The 26,231-nt window shown below is 45.2% G+C and overlaps 1 protein-coding gene across 1 annotated transcript in view; it reads left to right on the forward strand.

Annotated features, from left to right (window-relative positions):
- The window catches only part of LOC137622982 (lysine-specific histone demethylase 1A-like), a 137,651-nt gene that overhangs the window by 85,119 nt on the left and 26,301 nt on the right, over positions 1–26,231 (forward strand). Inside the window, exons 7-11 of the mRNA XM_068353593.1 lie at positions 7,026–7,168; positions 9,883–9,973; positions 11,776–11,910; positions 12,020–12,242; positions 18,980–19,132. Coding sequence (XP_068209694.1) covers positions 7,026–7,168; positions 9,883–9,973; positions 11,776–11,910; positions 12,020–12,242; positions 18,980–19,132 — 745 coding nt within the window. The remainder of the gene's footprint in view (positions 1–7,025; positions 7,169–9,882; positions 9,974–11,775; positions 11,911–12,019; positions 12,243–18,979; positions 19,133–26,231) is intronic.

The following is a 26,231-nucleotide window of genomic DNA, read 5'->3' on the forward strand; positions in this document are numbered from 1 at the left end:
TCACACTGTTTGTTCCAATTGTCGGGGTAAAACCTGTCAATTGGAAGATCGGTGTGAGGAATGCGTGGGCCTTTCGGAATTCGATTTTATCGAATTTGATAAATATACACGCAGACTAGAGAGAGATAGGGTAAGGAGAAGTTCTTCTAGGTCGGTAGATTTTTCCTCTCCACATGCCCCTGAACCTATTCCTTCCCCTGTAGTGGTTGTTCCTAACCCCCCTCCTAGCACTCAGGAACCGTCGATGGCAGACATGATGTGTGCTATTCATGCCTTGGGGGAGAGAGTTGAGTCTTTAGCAAGTGACCGAAATCAACTCATGGCGGACGTAAAGGAACTCAAGTGCCAAAGTGCCACGAAGGATAGTGTCAAAGTGCCTAGTGTTACGCAAAGTGTTGTGAACAGTGTTGCGCTCGAGGGTTCGTCTGTTCGTGCCTGTCGTCCTCCTAGTCCGGGACCTCTTGCAAGCTCCCAAGCCCAGGGGAGAAGCAATGTCGTACGACTCATGGGTTCGAGAGGCCTTGATCAGCGATCAGACGTTCCCTCTAAGGTATCAGGCGTATCTCTCCAAGATCGCCCCTACCTAAGTAAGACGAGAGAGCCCATTTTTACCTCGTCGTCCGAAGGTGTTTCTCGTAAGAAACCTTGGACCAAGGTCTCCAGACCTTTAAAGCGTAAGTCGGTCCCTTCAGGACAAGTCCAACGTCCCGGATGTAGCCACTGGGACAGTTCGGACCCGTTGCCGTCATCTGATGACTGCTCGCCGCCTAAGAGAGGCAAAGTTGTGCCGTCTCATTCGTTAACCCCGTCTGTTACCGCACCTGCTTCCGTAGACCCTAAATGGGTGTTACTGCAAGACATGCAGTCCAAGCTTGCGTCCTTGATGGAGGACTACAACGCTGAGAAGGTTACCGTTGAACCTACGAGCCTTCAGCCATCCAAGCGTTCTGTTGTGCGTCCTGTTGACGTGGATGTAGCTTTCTCGCGTCAACCAGTTGGGGTGGTACCTCCACCGATGCGACCCAGTGTGGATTTCCAGCCGCACGTTGACGTTAGGCAACGCTCTGATGCGTTTAGTGACGTTCAGGACGTTCATCAACCATCAGAGTTGACTTGTTTTGACGCGGTGCGTCAACCTCCGCAACCCGGTATGGTGTTGACTGCACAACCCAGACGGTCTAAACAGTCTCGGGTGGACGCTGTGCGTCCTCGCGCACCTGTTATTGTTGACAGTTCCCAGACTGTTCAGCAGTTCCAGGACGCTGCATCCGGCTCCGTCACGTATGCACCTGTGCGACCGGACTCTGCGAGTCAAACGTTGCCTACTCCGTTGCCGTTTTCTCCTCAGTTATCGGATGAGGAACAGTCAGATGAGGACGTTGCTGAACCACAGCATGAGGATCAACCTTCAGAACTAGATGAGCCTAAAGCAGTTCAACCATCCTTGGACTTTAGAAAAGTCATGGCTGTTTTTAAAGAGTTGTTCCCTGACCACTTTATTTCTGTGGCTCCTCGTTCGCCGCCGTCAGAGTTTGTCTTAGGCGTTCCTGCTACCATGCCTGCCTTTACTAAACTCGTTCTCTCTCGCTCATCCAAGAGAGCTTTACGGATGTTAGGCGATTGGTTAAACACCAAGAGGAGTTTAGGGAAGACAGCATTTGCCTTCCCCCCATCTAAACTCTCATCTAGATTGAGCGTCTGGTATGCCACGGGAGAAGTTCTCGGCTTGGGAGTTCCTGCCTCTGCCCAGGGCGACTTCTCAAGTCTTGTAGACTCTCCCCGCCGCCTTGCCATGAGACGCTCGAAGATTTGTTGGTCACCCTCGGACCTGGACCACCTTCTTAAAGGGATTTTTAGGGCGTTTGAAGTCTTTAACTTCCTGGACTGGTGTCTAGGAGCCCTGAGTAGGAAAATCTCTTCTGCCGATAGGGATGTTTCCTTACTCATTATGTCCTGCATGGACAAGGCCGTCCGTGATGGGTCCAACGAGCTTGCCGCTTCATTCATGTCCGGAGTCCTTAAGAAACGAGAGTCTCTGTGCTCGTTTCTGTCAGCAGGAGTGACGCCATGCCAAAGATCCGAGCTACTCTTTGCGCCCTTGTCTAAGTGCTTGTTTCCTGAAGTCTTGGTTAAGGAAATTGCCTTGTCTTTAGTGCAGAAGGACACCCACGATCTAGTTGCGTCCTCGGCTCGCAAAGCTCCCCCTTTGCCTGCCTTGTCTGCCAGACCTAGGATGGACACTCCTGCGTCCAGGTTTATCCCGCCCTTTCGTGGCAGAGCCTCCAGCAGGGGAGGTGCTCGTGCCGAAGGGAAGAGAGGGAAGAGGAAAGGATCCAAGTCCTCTAAGGGCAGAGTCTGACTGCCCGCAACTTCAGACAGCAGTAGGTGCCAGACTCAAGAACTTCTGGCAAGCCTGGGAGAAGAGAGGCGCAGATCAACAATCTGTGAGGTTGCTCAGAGAGGGGTACAAAATCCCTTTTGTACGCAGACCTCCTCTAGCGACATCCCCCATCGATCTCTCTCCCAGGTACCGAGAGGAAGAAAAGAGACGAGCCCTGAAACTGGAAGTGTCTCTTTTGTTGAGAAGGGAGCGGTGGTCAAAGTCTCGGACCTTCAATCACCGGGGTTTTACAACCGTCTCTTCCTAGTATCAAAGAAGACAGGAGGTTGGAGACCGGTGCTAGACGTCAGTGCTCTGAATGTCTTTGTCACAAAGACGAAGTTTACCATGGAGACCACAAAGTCAGTCCTAGCAGCGGTCAGAAAGGAAGACTGGATGGTCTCTCTAGACCTAAGGGACGCCTACTTCCACATCCCCATTCACTCAGACTCCCAACCTTTTCTGAGATTCGTCTTCGACGATGTGGTGTACCAGTTTCGGGCCCTGTGCTTTGGCCTAAGCACAGCTCCTCTCGTGTTTACGAGGCTTATGAGGAATGTGGCAAAATTCCTCCACTTATCGGACATCCGAGCCTCCCTTTATTTGGACGACTGGCTTCTCAGAGCCTCTTCCAGTCATCGTTGTCTGAAGGATCTCAATTGGACTCTAGATCTGACCAAAGAATTGGGACTCCTATTCAACTTGGAAAAGTCACAGCTGGTCCCATCCCAAACTATTCTGTATTTAGGGATGGAGATTCACAGTCAAGTTTTTCGGGCTTTTCCGTCGACCCCCAGAATAGATCAAGCCCTGCTCTCCATCCAGAAGATGCTGAAGAAAGAACGCTGCTCAGTCAGACTGTGGATGAGTCTGGTAGGAACACTGTCATCCCTGGAGCAATTTGTCTCACTAGGAAGGCTACACCTCCGTCCTCTTCAATTCCATCTGGCTTTTCACTGGAAAAAGGACAAGACGTTAGAGGCGGTCTCGATCCCGATTTCCGAAAAGATAAAGTCTTGTCTGACTTGGTGGAAGGACAATATCAGCCTACGAGAGGGTCTTCCCCTGGCAGTTCAGATACCCAACCACGTTCTCTTCTTGGACGCATCGGACTTGAGCTGGGGCGCGACACTAGACGGTCGGGAATGCTCAGGTCTGTGGAACTTGAGTCAGAGGAGCATGCATATCAACAGCAAGGAGCTTTTGGCGGTTCATCTGGCCTTGATAAGCTTCGAGAATCTCCTTCGAGGCAAGGTGGTGGAGGTCAACTCGGACAACACCACGGCCTTGGCGTACATTTCCAAACAGGGAGGTACCCACTCACTGACTTTGTACGAGATCGCAAGGGACCTGCTCATCTGGTCAAAAGATCGAGGCATCTCCCTAGTAACGAGGTTCATCCAGGGCGACTTGAACGTCCTAGCAGATTGTCTCAGTCGGAAAGGTCAAGTAATTCCAACCGAATGGACCCTCCACAAGGATGTGTGCAAGAGACTTTGGGCGACTTGGGGTCAACCCACCATAGATCTCTTTGCAACCTCGCTGACCAAGAGGCTTCCAATCTATTGCTCTCCAGTCCCGGACCCAGCAGCAATACATATAGATGCCTTCCTCCTAGATTGGTCACATCTAGACCTTTACGCATTCCCACCATTCAAGATTGTCAACAAGGTACTGCAGAAATTCGCCTCTCACGAAGGGACAAGGTTGACGTTAGTTGCTCCCCTCTGGCCCGCGAGAGAATGGTTCACCGAGGTACTTCGATGGCTAGTAGACGTTCCCAGAAGTCTTCCTCTAAGAGTAGACCTTCTACGTCAGCCACACGTAAAGAAGGTACACCAAAGCCTCCACGCTCTTCGTCTGACTGCCTTCAGACTATCGAAAGACTCTCGAGAGCTAGAGGCTTTTCGAAGGAGGCAGGCAGTGCGATTGCTAGAGCAAGGAGAGCGTCTACTATTAGAGTCTACCAATCGAAGTGGGAAGTCTTCCGAGACTGGTGCAAGTCAGTTTCCGTATCCTCGACCAGTACCTCTGTAGCCCAAATAGCTGATTTTCTCTTATACCTGAGAAAAGTACGATCCCTTTCAGCTCCTACTATCAAGGGCTACAGAAGCCTGTTGGCCTCGGTCTTCCGGCATAGAGGCTTAGATCTTTCCAACAATAAAGATCTGCAATACCTCCTTAAGTCTTTCGAGACCTCTAAGGAGCGTCGTTTGGCTACACCTGGGTGGAATTTAGACGTGGTCCTAAGATTCCTCATGTCAGACAGGTTTGAGCCTTTACAGTCAGCCTCCCTGAAAGATCTCACTCTTAAGACTCTTTTCCTGGTATGCTTAGCCTCGGCTAAAAGAGTCAGTGAGCTTCATGCCTTCAGCAAGAACATCGGGTTTTTGTCAGAAAAAGCTACTTGTTCTCTGCAGCTTGGTTTCCTAGCCAAAAATGAGCTACCTTCTCGTCCTTGGCCTAAATCTTTGGATATTCCTAGCTTATCGGAGATCGTAGGCAATGAACTAGAAAGAGTCTTATGCCCTGTTAGAGCTCTTAAGTTCTACTTAGCTCGTACTAAACCTTTACGAGGCCAATCTGAAGCGTTATGGTGTTCGGTTAAGAAACCATCCTTGCCTATGTCAAAGAATGCTTTGTCATATTTTATCAGATTGTTAATACGAGAAGCTCATTCACACTTGAGTGAGGAAGACCGATCTTTGCTTAAGGTTAAGACGCACGAGGTTAGAGCTGTAGCAACTTCCGTGGCCTTTAAGCAAAATAGATCTCTGCAAAGTATAATGGACGCAACCTATTGGAGAAGCAAGTCAGTGTTTGCGTCTTTTTATCTAAAGGATGTCCAGTCTCTTTACGAGAACTGCTACACACTGGGACCATTCGTAGCAGCGAGTGCAGTAGTGGGTGAGGGCTCAACCACTACAATTCCCTAATTCCATATCCTTTTAATCTGTCTCTTGAAATGTTTTAATGTTGTTATTATGGGTTGTCCAGAAGGCTAAGAAGCCTTTCGCATCCTGGTTGATTTGGCGGGTAGTCAAAGTCATTTCTTGAGAGCGCCCAGATTAGGGGTTTGATGAGGTCCTGTTGTATGGGTTGCAGCCCTTGATACTTCAGCTCCTGGGGGTCTGTCAGCATCCTAAGAGGATCGCTGGGCTCCGTAAGGAAGACGTACTTACAAGGCAGAGTAATCGTCTAAGTCGACTTCCTTACCAGGTACCTATTTATTTTGGTTTTGTTATATTGATAACTGTCAAAATAAAATAAAAAAACTCTTAGCTTATACGATGTAAACATAATTAACTCTGGTCTCTACCCACCTCCTTGGGTGTGAATCAGCTATTATATATTCACCGGCTAAGTTAAATATTCAAAAATGATATTTTAATTATAAAATAAATTTTTGAATATACTTACCCGGTGAATATATAAATTAAACGACCCTCCCTTCCTCCCCAATAGAGACGCAGTGGGATGAGAAGAAATTGAGGTTTTGTTTACATCGAGAGTGGTATCTGGCCGACAGTTGGCGCTGGTGGGCACACCCGCAACCTGTAGGCTATAGCGATCGCTGGCGAGTTTTTATGTATGTGTCTGTCGAGCAACAGAGTTGCAGCTATTATATATTCACCGGGTAAGTATATTCAAAAATTTATTTTATAATTAAAATATCAATTTACTGCCTATGTATAAAATCTTCACTGCTTGCAACAACTTTCTACCAATTCCATATAACCAATAATGATAACATGAAAATCTTACCTTGAATTCCACGTGACATTTATTGGTAGGCCAGCTTAGTCCTTGTTACGATAACTGATATTTAAGGTAACCAAACCATATTTACCTTTCATGATATGGGCATAGCTTCATGATAAATAGTCTATTCAAGGAAAAATTCCATATCAACAATGAAAATGAAATCATCTTTTATCCATGCGAGTCCAGCTTAGGAAATGTAAACATAGTTATAGTTGCATTCTCAGCAACCTTTATCTTTCTCTTTCTGTAATCTTTTGATAGTTTTAATGATAGTTTGTTCCTATGCGAATGCAAAAGCTCGTTATTTATATGATTACACACTGTTGCTGTTTTGCTATGACCAAAGTTAAGAAAATCCTGTGGGTTGGCAACATTGTATGGTTGCCCACTCCATGTTCTCACTTATGCTGGATTGGCACGTAGGAGCCTGCAGCTCAATCTCCAAGTCACTCTTGGTTACTACGCTGAACAGACGTCTGCTCGACCGCTGTCCACTCTGTGTTTTTTTGCTTTTGCTTTTCTGTTCTTGTGATCATGAATGCCTCTCAACTATGTATGAGAACCTGCCCTGGTCTTGAAGGTCGTCCTTGTGGTACCGTCATTAGTCGGATGATATAAAAATTTGATACTTGCAGATCAGTGGGCATTTCAAAATGTAAGGTTTATTCCATTACAGTGCCTGTAAGGCATCATCATAAGGTACACGAAAAAATACTAGTTCTAGAATTGCATCGATTCTAGTTTAAACAAAACTACAATTTTGTGTAGTCGATGATAGGTGTTTGAGAACATTATTGCTTTACCTCAGATTTAGGAATCCTGTAACTTGAAATATGTACTGTGCTATTTAACCCATTTTCAATAATTTGTTTATTTTTAGGTTCTCAAGGACAAAGACGAAATGGTTGAAAGAGAGTTTAATCGTCTTCTGGAAGCAACAAGTTTCTTATCTCATCAGTTAGATTTCAACTACATAGATAATCGACCAATTAGTCTCGGAGAAGGTTTAGAATGGGTTATTAAGTAAGCATAATTTTCACTCTGTTTTAAAAAAAATATTAATATTCAATGAACATTACCTTGTTCTTGTACTGATATCATCGATGCTGCTGTTCCCCGACCTCCAAGTGAAAAAAGCAAAGATCTTTTTCCTTCCCCAACATCCCCTTCCCATGTGGTACCTAGCCATCTTGATAGATTGTGTCAAAGGAGGAATTTTGATTACTGGATTGTGTGTACCAAGAACTTTTAATCATAGTTGTCAGCACTGAACAGACGGACCTCTACACCTTACCTTTTTTATATATTTTGATGAATAGTTTTAATTTTGTAGTAAAACTATGCAAGATTAGATAAATACATCATTCCCTGATTTCAAGATACGTTTATGCACTTTAATCTATTTACTATTGGACTTCCCCAATTTTTGGGGTTAGCTGAAATAAAAAAGAATAAAGGAATTTTTTCTTCTCTGGGTTCCTCCCAACCTGGTACATCTAGATTGCCACAGCCCACCTTCCCCTGTTATCCACCACAAATGAAGCTTCATATACCGAATCTCCTACTGCCGCTACCTCAGCGGTCACCAAGACCATCTGAGGAAGCAGCAGGGCCTATCAGAACTGTATCACAATTGCTCGTTATTCATTCCTATTGCTAGCACGTTCTTTTGCTTCTCTCACATCTATTCTCCTATCACCGAGAGCTTTTTTTACCCCATCCATCTACCCAAACCTTGGCCTTCCTCTTGTATTTCCCCCATCAACTCTTGCATTCAACACCTTCTTCAGCAGATGTCCATTTTCCTTTCTCTCTGCAAGGCTAAACCACCCCAACACATTCATATCCACTCTAGTGGCTAGATAATTTATTGCACCCGTTCTCACCCTCACTACTGCGATCCTAACCCTATCTAATCAAGATACACCAAGCCATACTCCTCAGACACTTCATCTCGAACACATTCAATTTGTCTCTCCGTCACTTTCATTCCCCACAACTCCGATACATACTATTCTCTACATTCATTCCTAGCCCTGTATTTTTTACCACACCCTTCACTGCCTCCAACACTTTATATCCTTCATTCACTCGCTGACGTACATCTGGGTCCACTCCACCATTTGCAGCAACAATAGACCCCAAGTACTTAAACTGATCTACTTCCTTAAGTAACTCGCCATTCAACATGGTATTCAATGTGACACTACCCTCCCTCCTTATGCATCTCATAACCTTACTGTTACCCACATTAACTCTCAACTTCCTTCTCTTACACACACTTCCAAATTCTGTCACGAATTGTCCCAGCCTCTCCTCTGAGTATTATTTGCAAACCACTCAGTATTAGTTCTCTTATTTGATGTTAGGATGCCAGAAAACTTCAAATCTCTCTCTCTCTCTCTCTCTCTCTCTCTCTCTCTCTCTCTCTCTCTCATATTTTCTTGTTATTAATTTATCATATGATTCCAGTAGTATATGTATGATCTTTTAAACTCGTTTTATATCTTTTGAAGTAAAACAAAAATGTTAACTTTATTTATTTTTTGTCGTGCATAAATCCTAAGCCTTCTTCAAAGCTTATGCACACTAAAGTTAGTTTGGAAAAGTAACTGTTGCTATCCCAGGCATCAGTAATTCTTTGCATTATAAGGGTGTGTATGAGTATAAAGGCGAATGGCAATTTTGAATGAACTTGAAATCGCCCTAATGCAGGTAAGAATGTCTTGTGTTTGTTTGGCTTTTATATTGATGATATATTGCATATATTCTATTGATATTATAAGCCACTTTATGTTCATATCACTTCAACCTGGTTGAGTTCTTTGGAATAGAACAGAAGGCCTTACCTCGTATGAGGTGGGTAGTGCACTGTTCACAAATAATTTACTTTGATTTCTTGCTATTACTATAGTAATTGTATCTTGGGGATAAAGGGCAGAGACTTCCTCCCACCTAAGTAAGACCCCTCATTAAATGACTCAGAAGTTTGTATCCACGTAGGAATAAACTACAAATTTTGTATACAGTAATATAAATTTTATTTTTCCTAACTGTACAATGGCAGGACAGGATTAGAAATGAAAATATAAGAGAGATTACTCGAGTGCCATGTGTGGATGAGATCATGGTGAGGGGCAGATGGAGATGGTTTGCGCATGCTCTTTGCGCTCCCCAAGAGAGATTAGTTCACCAAACTTTCAACTGGGCTCCTCAAGGCACTAGAAGAGTTTGAAGACCCAGACCTACATGGCTGAGGACTATGAAGCATAAAGTAAGAAATGATGAATGGAGAAATATTGATTTAAAATGTCAAGATGATACGACTAGCGAAATCTAACTGAGGCTCTTTGCGTCAGTAGGCGTGGGAGGAGAGGATGATAAAATATAAAAACCTGAATCATTTACCAAAGGTCCCACCTCAGCCACCCCCCAAGTCTTTGAGCAGAATTGTATTGTGAGGAAACGCTTGAGATAGGCATAACACATCATGCTCAGCAGTTTCCCAGCAACGCTGCATGACATAATCTACCGAATTTCTTTTTGACTGCCTGGCCGTAGAAAACGAAACCAGAAAATGACTCTGGTTTGTATAGTTAAGAAAAAGACATGGTCTAAAATTTATAGTATTTTGTCAGCCTTATTTTATATTGTTTCAAACATTTTTGCAATAAGCATTTAACTTGGCATATAATTTTACAAATAAATATACTGTTCAAGTTTACTTTTTCCAACAGTCTTCAAGAGAAAAATGTTAAAGAGAAGCAAGTGACTCATTGGAAAACTGTTGTGAAACTCCAGGAAAAGCTGAAAATGGTATTAAATAAGGTAAGCTTTTGAAGACATGGGAGTACATTAGCATTTGATGATGGTGATGTTTTATATGTGCAATTTTATGGTTTGGTCATCAACATATAAGATTTTGATGTGTAAGAGCAGCATTGCTCTTTACATTTTAATGTTACTTTGTTACCTTGCATCCATGTAATATTGATTTTTTTTTGTACACCAAGAAATTAATAATTTTCATTACACATTTTCTGTGATGCATTATGTGGACAGTTTTTGTCATTAGCTCAATATAATGTCCAATTATTGGATTGGACATAGAATTTAGCTTTGACCAAGATTGACCATAGTTTTTGGTAAGAATTTAAATAAATACAGTATGTAATAAGATTTTCAAACAATAGTTATGACAAAAGCACAGTAAACGATTGTTATGGATACTGTGCAAATAGGATATATTTTGATTATCCTTTCTTGTATTTTGTAATGAAAATTCTCTCCTACTTACTGATATTATTCGATGTTACATGCATTGTCTCCAGCAGTTTTTTTTTTTTGATAATTGAAATAAGGAAATACAAATAGAATTGAGACCTCCAGCATAACTGGTTGAGAAAATTCCCTTTGGAATGTTTGAAATGTGTTTAAGTATGCCAGGTGATTTAATCTAAGAGAACTTTGTTCCCGCAGTATACACAAACCTTCCGCTCTTTACTTAGAGTTATTTCGGTGATAGTTGAAACCAATCGTTAAAGCTTTTGCGAGGTGTAACTAACCTCCGCTAGCTAGCGGCATGGGGTAGCGTGGCTAGACCAACCACCCCGCTCACACCATAACTAGTAAACAACCGCCACTTTATATTTCGGCTTGGTAGAGGAAACTCGGAGTCTTCCTCATCCGTCAAAACCTTTTAACTGGCTACTTAAAAATTCCTTTTTCTTTTTTTTTTTTTTCTATTTTTTTTAGGTGGTGACCCAGGAGTTCCCTTTTACGTGAACTCCTTAGCCTCCCTTAGCAAAGCAATGACGCTCACCTGTGAGGGAAGAACTCCTACCTTCCATGGGGCATTCAGGCCTTCCCGCTAAAGAATGTTTCTGTGGGTTTTACAGTTTACAGTAGCATTCTCTGCTTTTCCTCACCTTTGTTCCTGCAGCTCCGGTGTAGGAATGAGAGCAATGGCAGACTGGTTCCCTTCGGGGGTTTCCAGTTGTGGGGATCCCTTTAGGGTGAACCCAGAAGCTAACGATCTTCCCGCTTGCAGGGAATATTGCCAACAGTGTCACCAGGGGTTGGTTACCTTTCCTGCCTGCAGGAGAGAGTGCCTGCACTTGAGTGGTTTCCCCCCCTCGGGGGATTCCTCCAGTGGGAGTTGGATTTGTACATGCTCCGATCTTGTTCTTCGGAGCTTGGTGACAGAAAGGAGTTAAGGAGTGAGTTTCCTATGTAAAGAGCAAAAGGTTTGTATATAGTGCTAGAACAAATGGCAAATTTGAGATAATTTGTATTTTTCCTAACTACATAAAACTTGAAGCTCTTTGCACTTATTTGGTCCTGCCATCACCTTCCCCTGGAAGTTCTGCTGCAATTGCAAACGGACAGTTGTTTACTACTACTGGTGTGAGTAGGGTGGTTGGTCTATCCCTTCTACTCCCCTCTGCTAACTAGTGGAGGGTTGTTACACTTGGCAAAAGTTTTAACGGTTAGTTTCAGCTATCGCCAAGATAATACTCCTACGTAAAGAGCTCCACTTTCGTATAGTTAGGAAAAATACAAATCATGCTAAATTTGTCATATTTTTCTTATTGCAGAATTTCTGTTAATACCTTTTACCACATTTCCAGTTACATAGCCTCCATGATAAGATTGGCCAGTTACACAAGGAACATGAGCAGCTAACTGAAAAGAGGAATTCTCGTAATATTACGAACGAGTTTGTTTATAGAGTAAAGTTACGAGAACTGCAAAATGCTTGTAAAGTAAGTGCTTTATGTGTTCTTGGTGTGTCTTATTACTGATTTTTTGATAATGTTTTATAAATTCCTTTATGTTGGAAGACCTCTTTCATTCAGTTTTTAAACTTTGCAGGAATGGGATCAACTTGTTGAGCAGCAGCGTGAAATTGAAGATAAACTACAAGAATTAGAAGCTTCACCACCTAGTGATGTGTATCTGTCATCTCGAGATAGACAGATTCTTGATTGGCATTTTGCTAATCTTGAATTTGCTAATGCTACTCCACTATCCAATTTATCACTGAAGCATTGGGATCAAGATGATGATTTTGAATTTTCTGGGAGTCATCTGACAGGTATATTTAATCCCGACATGTTTGCTATTGATAAAGTCTCCTTTCTTTTACTGGAGTTTAAGATATTTTAAACAATTCAAACAAATGCAAGTTCATTGGCTAAAGATTTTTGTACCATTAATTTATTTTTTTCTTAATTGTTGATATTTTTTTTTCCTTAATGTTATGAATTGTTACGTTAATAGTTTTATTTTCAATATTTAACTTAGCCGGTGATTATATAGCTGCAACTCTGTTGCCCGACAGACAACTCTACGGTAAAAACTCGCCAGCGATCGCTACACAGGTTGCGGGTGTGCCCAACAGCGCCATCTGTCGTCCAGATACCCAGTACTCAATGTAAACAAAGACTCAATTTTCTCTCTGTCAAGCTATCGACAAGACGTACTTACTCGCTGTTGCTAAACTGGAGTTTTTTCACAACTAATTGGTGAAGTACTTTATTCTAGTTTTGAGCTTTCGCTGTGCAGGGTTTCTCTTCACACAAATCCTTGAACTCTTTTTGATAACGGATTCTTTGTTGATGACTTTTTGATAGTTTTTTGAATTTCCCTTTGACCAATTCAAAATGGCTGACCCTTCTCAAGTCCCCAAATTTAGGAAGTGCAATGCTAGGGACTGTTCAAGGCGTCTTCCGAAGGCTTCTATCGACCCTCACACTGTTTGTTCCAATTGTCGGGATAAAACCTGTCAATTGGAAGATCGGTGTGAAGAGTGCGTTGGGCTTTCGGAATTCGATTTTATCGAATTTCAAAAGTATACACGTAGGCTAGAGAGAGATAGAGTTAGGAGAAGTTCCTCTCGTTCTATTGATATATCCTCTCCTCATGCCCCACAACCTATTCCTTCCCCTGTAGTGGTTGCTCCTAACCCCCCTCCTGGCACTCACGAACCTTCGATGGCTGATATGATGCGTGCCATCCAGGCTCTGGGTGAGAGAGTTGAGTCCCTTGCTAGTGACCGTAATCAGCTCATGGCGGATGTGAAGGAGCTTAAGTGCAAAAGTGCAGTGGGAAGTGCTAAAGTGCCGAGTGATAGTGTTGTGGATAGTGTTGCGCTTGACGGTTCGTCTGTTCGTGCCTGTCGTCCTCCTAGTCCGGGACCTCTTGCAAGCTCCCAAGTCCAGGGGAGAAGCAATGTCGTACGATAAATGGGTTCGAGAGGCTTTAATCAGCGAACAGACGTTCCCTCCTTGGTATCGGGCGTATCTACCCAAGATCGCTCCTACCTAACTAAGACGAGAGAGCCCATTTATACCTCGTCTTCGGAAGGTGTTTCTCGCAAGAAACCCTGGACCAAGGTCTCACGACCGTTAAAACGCAAGTCGGTCCCTTCAGCGCAAGTCCAACGGCCCGGTTGTAGCCACTGGGTCAGTTCGGACTCGCTGCCGTCATCAGATGACTGCTCACCGCCTAAGAGAGGCAAAGCGGTACCGCTTCAGACAGTAACACCGTCTGTCGCCGCACCTGCTCCTGTAGACCCTAAGTGGTCTCTACTGCAAGACATGCAGTCTAAACTGACATCTCTAATGCAGGACTTTCGTGCGGAGAAGGTTGCTGCCGCACCTGCTAGTGCAGTACCTAGCCTACAACCTTCCACACGATCGGTTGTGCGTCCTGTGGACGCTGAGGTAACCTTCTCACGCACACCAGTTGAGAGAGTTCCGCCACCCATGCGTTCCAGTGTGATCTGCCAGCCGCATGTTGACGTTAAGCGACGCACGGAGGTCTCCGTTGACGTTCGGGAGGTTCAACAACCGTCAGAGTTGCTTTGTTTTGACGCGGTGCGTCAACCTCCGCAACCCAGTGTGGTTTCCACTGCGCACCCACATCAGTCCAGACAGTCTGGAGTAGACGCTATGCGTCCCCGCGCTGCCATGGTTGTTGCCAGCTCACAGACTGGGCAGCAGTTCCATGACGTTGCGTCCGGCTCAGTCACGCATGCACCCGTGCGACCGGACTCAGCGAACCAGCCGTTAACCCACTCCGTTGCCGTTTCCTCATCAGTTATCGGATGAGGGACTTTCTGATGATGATGTTGCTGCACACATAGATGAACCACAATCAGAATTGGACGAGCCTAAGTCTACTCAACCCTCTTTGGACTTTAGGAAAGTTTTGGCCATTTTCAAAGAGATGTTTCCGGACCAGTTTGTTTCTGTGGCTCCTCGTTCTCCTCCGTCAGAGTTTGTGTTAGGCATGCCGTCTACCACTCCTGCCTTTACTAGACTCGTCCTCGCACGCTCGTCCAAGAGAGCTTTGCGGGTGATAGGAGAATGGTTGCAGTCCAAGAAGAGTTTAGGGAAGACAGCCTTTACGTTTCCCCCTGCTAGACTCTCTTCTAGATCGAGCGTCTGGTATGCCACGGGAGAAGTTCTCGGCTTGGGAGTTCCTGCCTCTGCCCAGGGCGACTTCTCAAGCCTCGTAGACTCTCCCCGCCGCCTTGCCATGAGACGCTCAAAGATATGTTGGTCATCTTCGGACCTGGACCACCTTTTGAAAGGTATCTTTAGGGCCTTTGAAGTTTTTAACTTCTTAGACTGGTGTCTAGGAGCCCTAAGCAGAAAGATCTCTCCGACAGAGAAAGAGACTTCCTTGCTCATTATGTCCTGCATGGACAAGGCCGTACGTGATGGGTCTAATGAGCTTGCTGCATCATTTGTGTCCGGAGTCCTTAAAAAGCGTGAAAACCTATGCTCATTCCTTTCAGCTGGAGTTACACCGTGCCAGAGATCCGAGCTTCTTTTTGCTCCTCTTTCCAAGTGCCTTTTTCCAGAAGACCTGATTAAGGAAATAGCCGCTTCATTGATACAGAAGGACACTCACGATCTTGTTGCGTCCTCCGCTCGCAAAGCTACCCCTTTGCCTACCTTGTCAGCTAGACCAAGGATGGACACTCCAGCGTCCCGTTTTATTCCGCCCTTTCGTGGCAGAGCCTCCAGCAGAGGAGGTGCTCGTGCCGAAGGGAAACGAGGAAAGAAGAAAGGAACCAAGTCCTTTAAGGGCAGAGTCTGACTGCCAGCTTCTTCAGACAGCAGTGGGAGCCAGACTCAAGAACTTCTGGCAAACCTGGGAAAAGAGAGGCGCAGATGCACAATCTGTGAAGTTGCTCAGAGAGGGGTACAAGATCCCGTTTGTACGGAAACCCCCTCTAGCAACGTCTCCCATCGATCTCTCTCCCAGGTACAGAGAGGAAGACAAGAGACAAGCCTTGAAACGGGAGGTGTCTCTTTTACTAGAGAAGGGAGCGGTGGTCAAAGTCTCGGACCTTCAATCTCCGGGATTCTACAACCGACTCTTCTTGGTGTCAAAGAAGACAGGATGGTGGAGGCCGGTGCTAGACGTCAGTGCTCTGAATGTCTTTGTCACAAAGCAGACGTTCTCCATGGAGACCACAAAGTCAGTCTTAGCAGCGGTCAGAAGGGAAGACTGGATGGTCTCTTTAGACCTAAGGGACGCCTACTTCCACGTCCCCATCCACCCGGACTCCCAACCTTTTCTGAGATTCGTTTTCGAAAAGGTTGTCTACCAGTTTCAAGCCCTGTGCTTTGGCCTAAGCACAGCTCCTCTTGTGTTTACGAGGCTGATGAGGAATGTAGCCAAATTCCTTCATTTAGCGGACATCCGAGCCTCCCTCTATTTGGACGACTGGCTTCTCAGAGCTTCTTCCAGTCGTCGCTGTCTGAAGGATCTAAAGTGGACTCTAGATCTGACCAAGGAATTGGGTCTCCTTGTCAATATGGAAAAGTCACAACTGGTCCCATCCCAAACTATTGTGTATTTAGGGATGGAGATTCACAGTCTAGCTTTTCGGGCTTTTCCGTCGGCCCCCAGAACAAGCCAAGCCCAGTTATGCATCCAGAACATGCTGAAGAAGGAACGATGTTCAGTCAGGAAGTGGATGAGTCTGATAGGGACGCTATCATCCCTGGAACAGTTTGTGTCATTAGGAAGACTACACCTCCGTCCTCTTCAATACCACCTAGCATTTCACTGGAAAAAGGACAAGACGCTAGAAGCGGTCTCGATCCCCATTTCCGAGAAGATGAAGTCTTGCCTGACTTGGTGGAAGGACAGTATCAGCCTAAGAGAGGGTCTTCCCCTGGCTGTTCAGACTCCCAACCACGTTCTCTTCTCGGACGCATCGGACGTAGGCTGGGGCGCGACATTAGACGGTCGGGAATGTTCGGGACTATGGAACTCGAGTCAAAGGATAATGCATATCAACTGCAAGGAGCTACTGGCAGTACATCTGGCCTTGAAAAGCTTCAGGTCTCTCCTTCAAGGCAAAGTGGTGGAAGTGAACTCGGACAACACCACTGCCTTGGCGTACATCTCCAAGCAAGGAGGGACCCACTCACTGACGTTGTACGAGATCGCAAGGGACCTGCTCATCTGGTCAAAAGGTCAAAACATATCACTAGTAACGAGGTACATCCAAGGCAACTTGAATGTCATGGCAGATTGTCTCAGTCGGAAGGGGCAAGTAATTCCAACAGAATGGACCCTCCACAAGGATGTATGCAAGAGACTTTGGGCCACTTGGGGCCAACCAACCATAGATCTCTTTGCAACCTCGATGACCAAGAGGCTCCCAATATATTGCTCACCAATCCCGGACCCAGCAGCAATACATATAGATGCCTTTCTCCTAGATTGGTCGCATCTAGATCTATACGCATTCCCACCATTCAAGATTGTCAACAAGGTACTGCAGAAGTTCGCCTCTCACGAAGGGACAAGGTTGACGCTAGTTGCTCCCCTCTGGCCCGCGAGAGAATGGTTCACCGAGGTACTTCGATGGCTAGTAGACGTTCCCAGAAGTCTTCCTCTAAGGGTGGACCTTCTACGTCAGCCACACGTAAAGAAGGTACACCAAAGCCTCCACGCTCTTCGTCTGACTGCCTTCAGACTATCGAAAGACTCTCGAGAGCTAGAGGCTTTTCGAAGGAGGCAGCCAGTGCGATTGCTAGAGCAAGGAGAACATCCACCCTTAGAGTCTACCAATCGAAGTGGGAAGTCTTCCGAAACTGGTGCAAGTCAGTCTCTGTATCCTCGACCAGTACCTCTGTAGCTCAAATAGCTGACTTTCTCTTATACCTGAGAAAAGAACGATCACTTTCAACTCCCACTATCAAGGGCTACAGAAGCATGTTGGCATCGGTCTTCCGGCATAGAGGCTTAGATCTTTCCAACAATAAAGATCTACAGGACCTCCTTAAGTCTTTTGAGACCACGAAGGAGCGTCGTTTGGTTACACCTGGTTGGAATTTAGACGTGGTACTATGATTCCTCATGTCAGACAGGTTTGAGCCGCTACAATCAGCCTCCCTGAAAGATCTCACCTTAAAGACACTTTTCCTGGTATGCTTAGCCACAGCTAAAAGAGTCAGTGAGATTCATGCCTTCAGCAAGAACATCGGATTTTCGTCAGAAAAAGCTACATGTTCACTACAACTTGGTTTTCTAGCCAAAAATGAGCTACCTTCTCGACCTTGGCCGAAATCGTTCGATATTCCCAGCTTATCGAATATGGTAGGCAATGAACTAGAAAGAGTCTTATGCCCTGTGAGAGCTCTTAAGTTCTATTTAAAACGAACTAAACCTTTACGAGGCCTATCTGAAGCTTTATGGTGTTCAGTTAAGAAACCATCTTTGCCTATGTCAAAGAATGCTTTATCCTATTTTATCAGACTTTTAATACGAGAAGCTCATTCCCATCTGAGTGAGGAAGACCAAGCATTGCTGAAGGTAAGGACAAACGAAGTTAGAGCTGTCGCAACTTCCGTGGCCTTTAAGCAAAATAGATCTCTGCGAAGTATAATGGACGCAACCTATTGGAGAAGCAAGTCAGTGTTTGCGTCTTTTTATCTAAAGGATGTCCAGTCTCTTTACGAGGACTGCTACACACTGGGACCATTCGTAGCAGCGAGTGCAGTAGTGGGTGAGGGCTCAACCACTACAATTCCCTAATTCCATACCCTTTTAATCTTTCTCTTGAAATGTTTTTATTGTTGTTTTTTGGGTTGTCCGGAAGGCTAAGAAGCCTTTCGCATCCTGGTTGATTTGGTGGGTGGTCAAAGTCATTTCTTGAGAGCGCCTAGATTAGGGGTTTTGATGAGGTCCTGTTGTATGGGTTGCAACCCTTGATACTTCAGATCCTAGGGGTCGATCAGCATCCTAAGAGGATCGCGAGGCTCCGTAAGGAAGACGTACTTAAAAGGCAGAGTAATTGTTCAAGTCGACTTCCTTACCAGGTACCTATTTATTTTGTTTTTGTTATTTTGATAACTTCTAAAATGAAATAAAAACTCTTAGCTCATAAAAGTGTAAACAATTATTGCTGGTCTCTACCCACCCCCCTGGGTGTGAATCAGCTATATAATCACCGGCTAAGTTAAATATTGAAAAATGTTATTTTGATAATAAAATAAATTTTTGAATATACTTACCCGGTGATTATAAATTAAAGGACCCTCCCTTCCTCCCCAATAGAGACGCAGTTGGACGAGGAGAAAATTGAGTCTTTGTTTACATTGAGTACTGGGTATCTGGACGACAGATGGCGCTGTTGGGCACACCCGCAACCTGTGTAGCGATCGCTGGCGAGTTTTTACCGTAGAGTTGTCTGTCGGGCAACAGAGTTGCAGCTATATAATCACCGGGTAAGTATATTCAAAAATTTATTTTATTATCAAAATAACATTTTTCTTAAGATATTTTTTTTCTGCTTCACAGTTCGCAATGGATATTCTTGTGTCCCAGTGGCACTCAGCGAAGGTCTGGACATAAGATTGAATACGGCTGTTAGGAAGATTTCTTATACCAATTCAGGGGTAGAAGTTACCGTTTCTAATGCCCGTAATCATTCTAACCCTGCAACCCACAAAGGTGAAGATTCTTGAAATTTCTTGGAATACATTTGATAAAAGTTTACGATCAGGACATTTCTCATATTTCCTGCTGGCTTTACTGTACTGAGTAAGGGGGTTACAAGAAAATGAATGTTTGGACTTTTTTGGTCATTTCTTTTGTGATAGCAATAATCTTTAATCTGCCACTTTTTAATGTCCTTGTGGTAACTTTGGCTTAGATGAAATAGTATGTATTTTTTAGGTTTATATAATTTTGTTCATCATGACTGTCTTGTAATATTTAGACTATTTATGTTATGTTCATCTCTTCATCATTTTCTTAAATCACTTATGATTATCACGTCATGAGTTTATCTCACAGGCCCTTGTAGGTAAGTACAATTTACAGTGTTGAAACTCTTTTGTCTTACTTTTCGCCCGTTTCTATCAATCTCTTCTTACTTAGCTATCTGATTCCATTAAACCTACCTCTCTAAATTTCTCTTACCATTTGATGAGTGGATAGATTTTGGAAGCAAAGGTTCTTTAAAATGTTAATATCTAACATGAGACATGTTTATTATTTTCTTAAGAGTTACGTACTGTACAGTCTTTCGTCTTTATCGAGTAATTCACCGTCTATGACTTCACTAATTGTACATGCGATTAATACTAAGAGTTGAAAATTGGATGGATTATGTTCTCAAAGCCCCTTTTTTATGTTCTTCAAAGCATGCGAGTTCTACGAGTGATAAGTAATGTTTGGCTTTATCACATGGTCTGCTATGTTGCCACAAAGAACTCATTTCAGCCAATCCTTCCATCAGCATCCTCCAAGAGCAATCCAAATCAGTAAATCTTTATACAGTGTAGCAGATGTTGTCGTCATACAAATTAATCTTATCCAAGAGCAGTCTGTTCAATTCCATAATAATTCCAGTAATCAGCTACTTTTCTATTAAAACGGATAAGAATATCAAAAGAGGAAATGTGATCTTCAACTGAATACATTAGAAAATAAGCACTTAAGAACACTCCTAGCTATAACACTATAATCAAAATGAAGAAATATGAACAACCGGTCCAATTATTCCCAACCCACTAAGCGAAGATGACATAATACTTGGGAATAAATAAATAATAATACTTTGAATATGATAGTAAATAAATACAAAAGCATTCAAAATATTGTCATCTCCTACAGTCAGAATAAAAACAAATTGCTCAAGATTTTTGCTACCGTCCACTGTCCTTATCTATCTAACAAAAAAAAAAAAAAAAAATAAGCAACAAATCTTCAATTATACCTACAGTCTTACTCTCTACAAACAATTAATACACAAACTAATTTCTCTCGCCCATTCTTCTCTGAAGAATTTGGGTAAACAAAACAAAATGTAAAGTATTGTAAAAGTTTACCAATAATCACACCACTTAAATGAAATGCAAATAGATTACAACTAAATTTGAAAGGCCAAGTACATGCACACATTCTGTGAAAGGCCACATTTTGTTTTGGGGATTTCTTGAGGTAATTAACACTTGCACAGATAGGAAAATTATGTCACTGAAGAGAGACCGCTTATACATGGGCAGTACTACTGGCTAACTTATGTTTTTAGAAAAACATGTATCCTTGACAATTTTCCAATAATAACAAGGACTAATTCTAAGTGATAGGTTTCTGGGGAAACAAATTATATTTTATTGTATGATTACCATTACAGTTGTCCTGTAGGGGAGCAGTGCTGTCAGTGCACCATACTGTACATTGAGATACTACCGCTAGGGAGTTATGGGGTCCTTTGACTGCCCAGACAGTACTACATTGGATCCTTCTCTCTGGTTCATTTTCCTTTTGCCTCCACATACACCGAATAGTCTGGCCTATTCTTTACAGATTCTCTTCTGTCCTCATACACCTGACAACACTGAGATTACTAGACAATTCTTCTTCACCCAAGGGGTTAACTACTGCACTGTAATTGTTCAGTGGCCACATTCCTCTTGGTAAGGGTAGAAGAGACTCTTAGCTATGGTAAACAGCTCTTCTAGGAGAAGGGCACTCCAAAACCAAACCATTGTTCTCTAGTCTTGGGTAGTGCCATAGCCTCTGTACCATGGTCTTCCACTGTCTTGGGTTAGAGTTCTCTTTCTTGAGGGTACACTCGGGCACACTATTCTATCTTATTTCCCTTCCTCTTGTTTTGTTAAAGTTTTTATAGTTTATATAGGAAATATTTATTTTAATGCTGTTACTGTTTCCTTTCCTCACTGGGCTATTTTCCCTGTTGGAGCCCCTGGGCTTATAGTATCCTGTTTTTCCAACTAGGGTTGTAGCTTAGCAAGTAATAATAATAATACATATACACCGAATAGTCTGGCCAATTCTTTACATATTCTCCTCTGTTCTCATACACCTGACAACACTGAAATTACAAAATAATTCTTCTCTTAAGGAGTTTAACTACTGCAGCTCTTCTAGGAGAAGGACACTCCAAAATGAAACCATTGTTCTCTAGTCCTGAGTAGTACTTAGCCTCTGTACCATGGTTTTCCACTATCTTGGATTAGAGTTCTCTTGCTTGAGGGTACATTCGGGCACTATTTTATCGTTTTTCAATATTAATCTTACCCGATGATCATGTAGCTGTCAACTCCGTTGCCCGACAGAAATCTACGGTCGGGATACGCCAGCGATCGCTTATACAGGTGGGGGTGTACTCACCAGCGCCATCTGTGGTCAGGTACTCCAGTACTTCTTGTCAACAAGACCTCAATTTTTCCTCTGTCGTGCCGCCGGCAAGACCTACATGGATACGCTGTTGATTTTGGAGTCTTTGTTCACGGTTTTGGTGAAGTATTTGCTCTAAAATTTAGCCTTCGCTGTACAGGAAGCTTTTCCCTTAGCTTAGATAGCTTTTGGAATTAATTTGAATTATTGGTTAACGATCTTTGCTTTACTTTGGAATTCCCCCTTGACTGTTCTCTAAATTCAAGATGTCCGACCACTCTTAAGCTCCTAAATTTAGGCGATGTAGTGTTAGGACTTGTAATAGGCGTCTTCCGAAGGCCTCTGTTGATCCTCACACCGTTTGTTCCGATTGTAGGGGAAAATCCTGTCAATTGGAAGATCGATGTGGGGAATGTGCTGGGCTTTCGGAATTCGAATTTAATGAATTCCTCAAATATACAACTAGGTTAGAGAGGGAGAGAGTTAGGAGGAGTTCTTCTCGCTCTTTGGTTTATTCCTCTCCCCATGTCCCTCAACCTTTTCCTTCCCCTGTGGTGGTGACCCCCGAACCTGCTACGAGTGCTCAGCCTGATATGACGGATATGTTGCGTGCCATTCAGGCTCTTGGTGATAAGGTGGAGTCGTTAGTTAGTGACCACAATCTTCTCTTGGCAGATGTCAAGGAACTTAAAGTGAAGAGTGCAGTGGGAAGTGTTAGTGCCAGTGCTGTGCCTAGTGTCAGTGTCAGTGTTGCGCATGAGGATACTTCTGTGCGTGCCAGTCGTCCTCCCAGTCCGGGACCTCTTGCAAGCTCCCAAGCCCAGGGGAGAAGCAACGTCGAAGGGCAAAAGGGTTCGGCAGGCCTTGATCGGCGCACAGTTGTATCCTCAGTGGTTGCGGGCGTATCTGATAGAGATCGTCACTTCCACTCCCAGACGAATGAGCCCTTAAATTCCTCGTCTGCGGAAGAGGTTTCCAGGAGGAAACGGTGGACCCAGGTCTCACGACCTCTCAAACGTAAGGTCCCTTCCGAGCTAGTCCAACGGCCCAGGTGTAGCCACTGGGCCAGTTCGGACTCGCCGCAGTCATCTGATGACTGCACACCTCCTAAGAGAGGTAGAGTGGTGCCTCAACAGGCCTCTGCTCCCTCTTCTGTGGACCCCAAGTGGTCTATGCTGCAGACTATGCAGTCTCAGCTTGCGGCTTTGATGCAGGAGTATCAGGCAGAGAAGGTTAACACCCCTCCTCCTGCGAGCGCTCCTCCACCTCTGCGCAGTCCTCCCTGCCAGACGCATGTTCTTGCGGCTCCTCCTGCTTCCATGCGTGAGCTGCCGCATCGGGAGTTGCCAGGTTCCAGAGCTATGCGGCAACCTCCTCTACCCATGAGGCAGGAGCCTCATGCTATGCGGCAACCTCCTCAACCCTTGAGGCAGCAGCCTCATGCTATGCGGCAACCTCCTCAACCCTTGAGGCAGGAGCCTCATTCTGCGCAGCAACCTCCTCAACCCTTGAGGCAGGAGCCTCATGCTATGAGGCATCCTCCTCAACCCATGCAGCACGAGCCTCTTACCATGCAGCAGCCGCATTCTATGCAGCATGAGCCTCATCCCATGCAGCATGAGCCGCATACCATGCAGCATGAGTCTCATGCCTTCCAGCATTCGCTTCCGACCATTTCGCTTACTCCTCAGACCACCGCAGAACCTCCCTCACTCCAGCCCTCTGCCTTTGTCATTGCCAGCCCTCAGTCTATTCAGCAGAGGCATGATGATGGATCCGCAAGTACGCATGCACCCGTTCTGCAGGATTCAGCCATTCAGCCTGCCGCTCTGCCTTTACCTCTCGCTACTCAACTCTCAGGCAATGAGGTTTCTGAGGATGAAGCTGCTCATCTGGATGATCCTACATCTGATGTGGAAGGACACAAGTCTTCGCCGCCTTCCTTAGACTTTCGCAAGGTCCTGGCTCTGTTCAGAGAGTTGTACCCTGAACACTTCGTGTCTGCTACCCCTCGTTCTCCTCCCTCCGAGTTTTCTCTAGGCATGCAGTCTACTACGCCTGCCTACAGCAAGCTTGTCCTCGCTAGATCATCAAGGAGAGCTTTGAGGGTTTTAGGGGATTGGTTGCAGTCCAAGCAGCAACTGGGAAGGACCTCTTTTGTGTTTCCTCCTCCTAAGCTGGCTTTTAAGTCGGGCGTCTGGTATGCCACGGGAGAGGAACCTGGCTTGGGGGTTCCTGCCTCTGCCCAGGCCGACTTCTCAAGTTTGGTTGACTCTCCCCGCAGGTCGGCTATGAGACGCTCGAAGGTCTGCTGGTCCTTTTCTGATCTGGACCACTTGATGAAGGGAGTCTTTCGCGCCTTCGAAATTTTTAACTTCCTCGATTGGTGCCTGGGGGCCTTAAGCAGGAAGACTGCTCCTTCTGACAAAGACTCGGCCATGCTGATCATGTCCAGTATGGACAAAGCAATTCGCGATGGTTCTGGCGAACTTGCGTCTATTTTTGTCTCAGGAGTCCTCAAGAAAAGGGAACATCTATGCTCCTACTTATCGACTGGTATCACCCCTTGCCAGAGGTCAGAGTTGCTGTTTGCTCCTCTCTCCAAGTGCCTGTTTCCGGAGGAGTTAATCAAGGGGATGGCTGCGGCTCTTATCCAGAAAGATACGCATGACCTCATGGCTTCTTCAGCACGTAAGGCTAAAACCTTACCTTCCGTGCCGAGATCTTACCGCACTCCTGTGGCTGATACACCTGCTACCAGATTCATTCTGCCCTTTCGTGGTAGAGCCTCCAGTAGAGGAAGTACCCGTGCAGACAGTCACCGGGGCAAGTCAAAGAGGGGTGCCAAGTCCACGAAAAGCAAGCTTTGACTTCCTTCCTCTCCAGACAGCTGTAGGAGCCAGACTCAAGACCTTCTGGCAAGCCTGGGAGAGCAGAGGTGCAGACGCTCAGTCTGTCAAGTGGCTAAGGGAGGGTTACAGAATTCCGTTCTGCCGCAATCCCCCTCTGACCACTTCTCCCATCAACCTCTCTCCCAACTACAAGGAGAAGGACAAGAGGCTAGCGTTACAACAAGAGGTGTCGCTCCTGCTACAGAAGGAGGCAGTGGTGATAGTTCGGGACCATCAATCCCCGGGCTTTTACAACCGTCTCTTCCTGGTGGCCAAGAAGACAGGAGGTTGGAGACCGGTGCTGGACGTCAGTACGCTCAATGCTTATGTCACCAAGCAGACGTTGACAATGGAGACGACGAAGTCGGTCCTAGCAGCGGTCAGGCAGGAGGACTGGATGGTCTCGTTAGATCTGAAAGATGCCTACTTTCACGTTCCCATCCATCCAGACTCCCAACCTTTTCTGAGATTCGTCTTTGGAGAGGTTGTGTACCAGTTCCAAGCCCTGTGCTTTGGCCTGACCACGGCACCTCTTGTGTTTACGCGACTGATGAGGAATATTGCGAAATTCCTTCACTTGGCAGACATCAGAGCCTCCCTTTATTTAGACGACTGGCTTTTAAGAGCTCCCACAAGTCGTCGCTGTCTGGAGAGTCTCAGATGGACTATGGATCTGACCAAGGAACTGGGCCTCCTGGTCAATTTAGAGAAGTCCCAGCTCGTTCCTTCCCAGACCATCTTTTACCTGGGTATGGAGATTCAGAGTCGAGCTTTTCGGGCTTTTCCGTCGGCCCCAAGAATCAACCAAGCCCTGGAGTGCATCCTGAGCATGCTGAGGAGGAACCGATGCTCGGTGAGGCAGTGGATGAGTCTAACAGGGACTCTTTCATCGCTAGCCCTGTTCATCGAGTTAGGGAGACTCCACCTCCGCCCCCTTCAGTACCATCTGGCAGCTCACTGGAACAAGGATATGACGCTCGAGACGGTCGCAATTCCTGTTTCCAAAGAGATGAGGGCTACTCTAACGTGGTGGAAGAACAGCATTCTTCTCAAGGAAGGTCTTTCGTTAGCTGTTCAGACCCCCGACCATCATCTCTTCTCGGACGCATCAGACTCGGGCTGGGGCGCGACATTGGACGGACAGGAATGCTCGGGGATATGGAATCAGGAACAGAAAACGCTTCATATCAATTGCAAGGAGTTGTTGGCGGTTCATCTGGCCTTAATGAACTTCAAGTCCCTCCAGCTAAACAAGGTGGTGGAGGTGAACTCCGACAACACCACAGCCTTGGCGTACATCTCCAAGCAGGGAGGGACTCATTCGAGGAAGCTGTTCGAGATCGCAAGGGACCTCCTCATTTGGTCAAAAAGTCGAAAGCTCACGCTGGCAACGAGGTTCATTCAGGGCGATATGAATGTCATGGCAGATCGCCTCAGCCGGAAGGGTCAAGTCATCCCCACAGAGTGGACCCTTCACAAGAACGTTTGCAACAGACTTTGGGCCCTGTGGG

This window comes from Palaemon carinicauda, chromosome 30, assembly GCF_036898095.1.
Source record: "Palaemon carinicauda isolate YSFRI2023 chromosome 30, ASM3689809v2, whole genome shotgun sequence".
Lineage (NCBI taxonomy): Eukaryota > Metazoa > Arthropoda > Malacostraca > Decapoda > Palaemonidae > Palaemon > Palaemon carinicauda.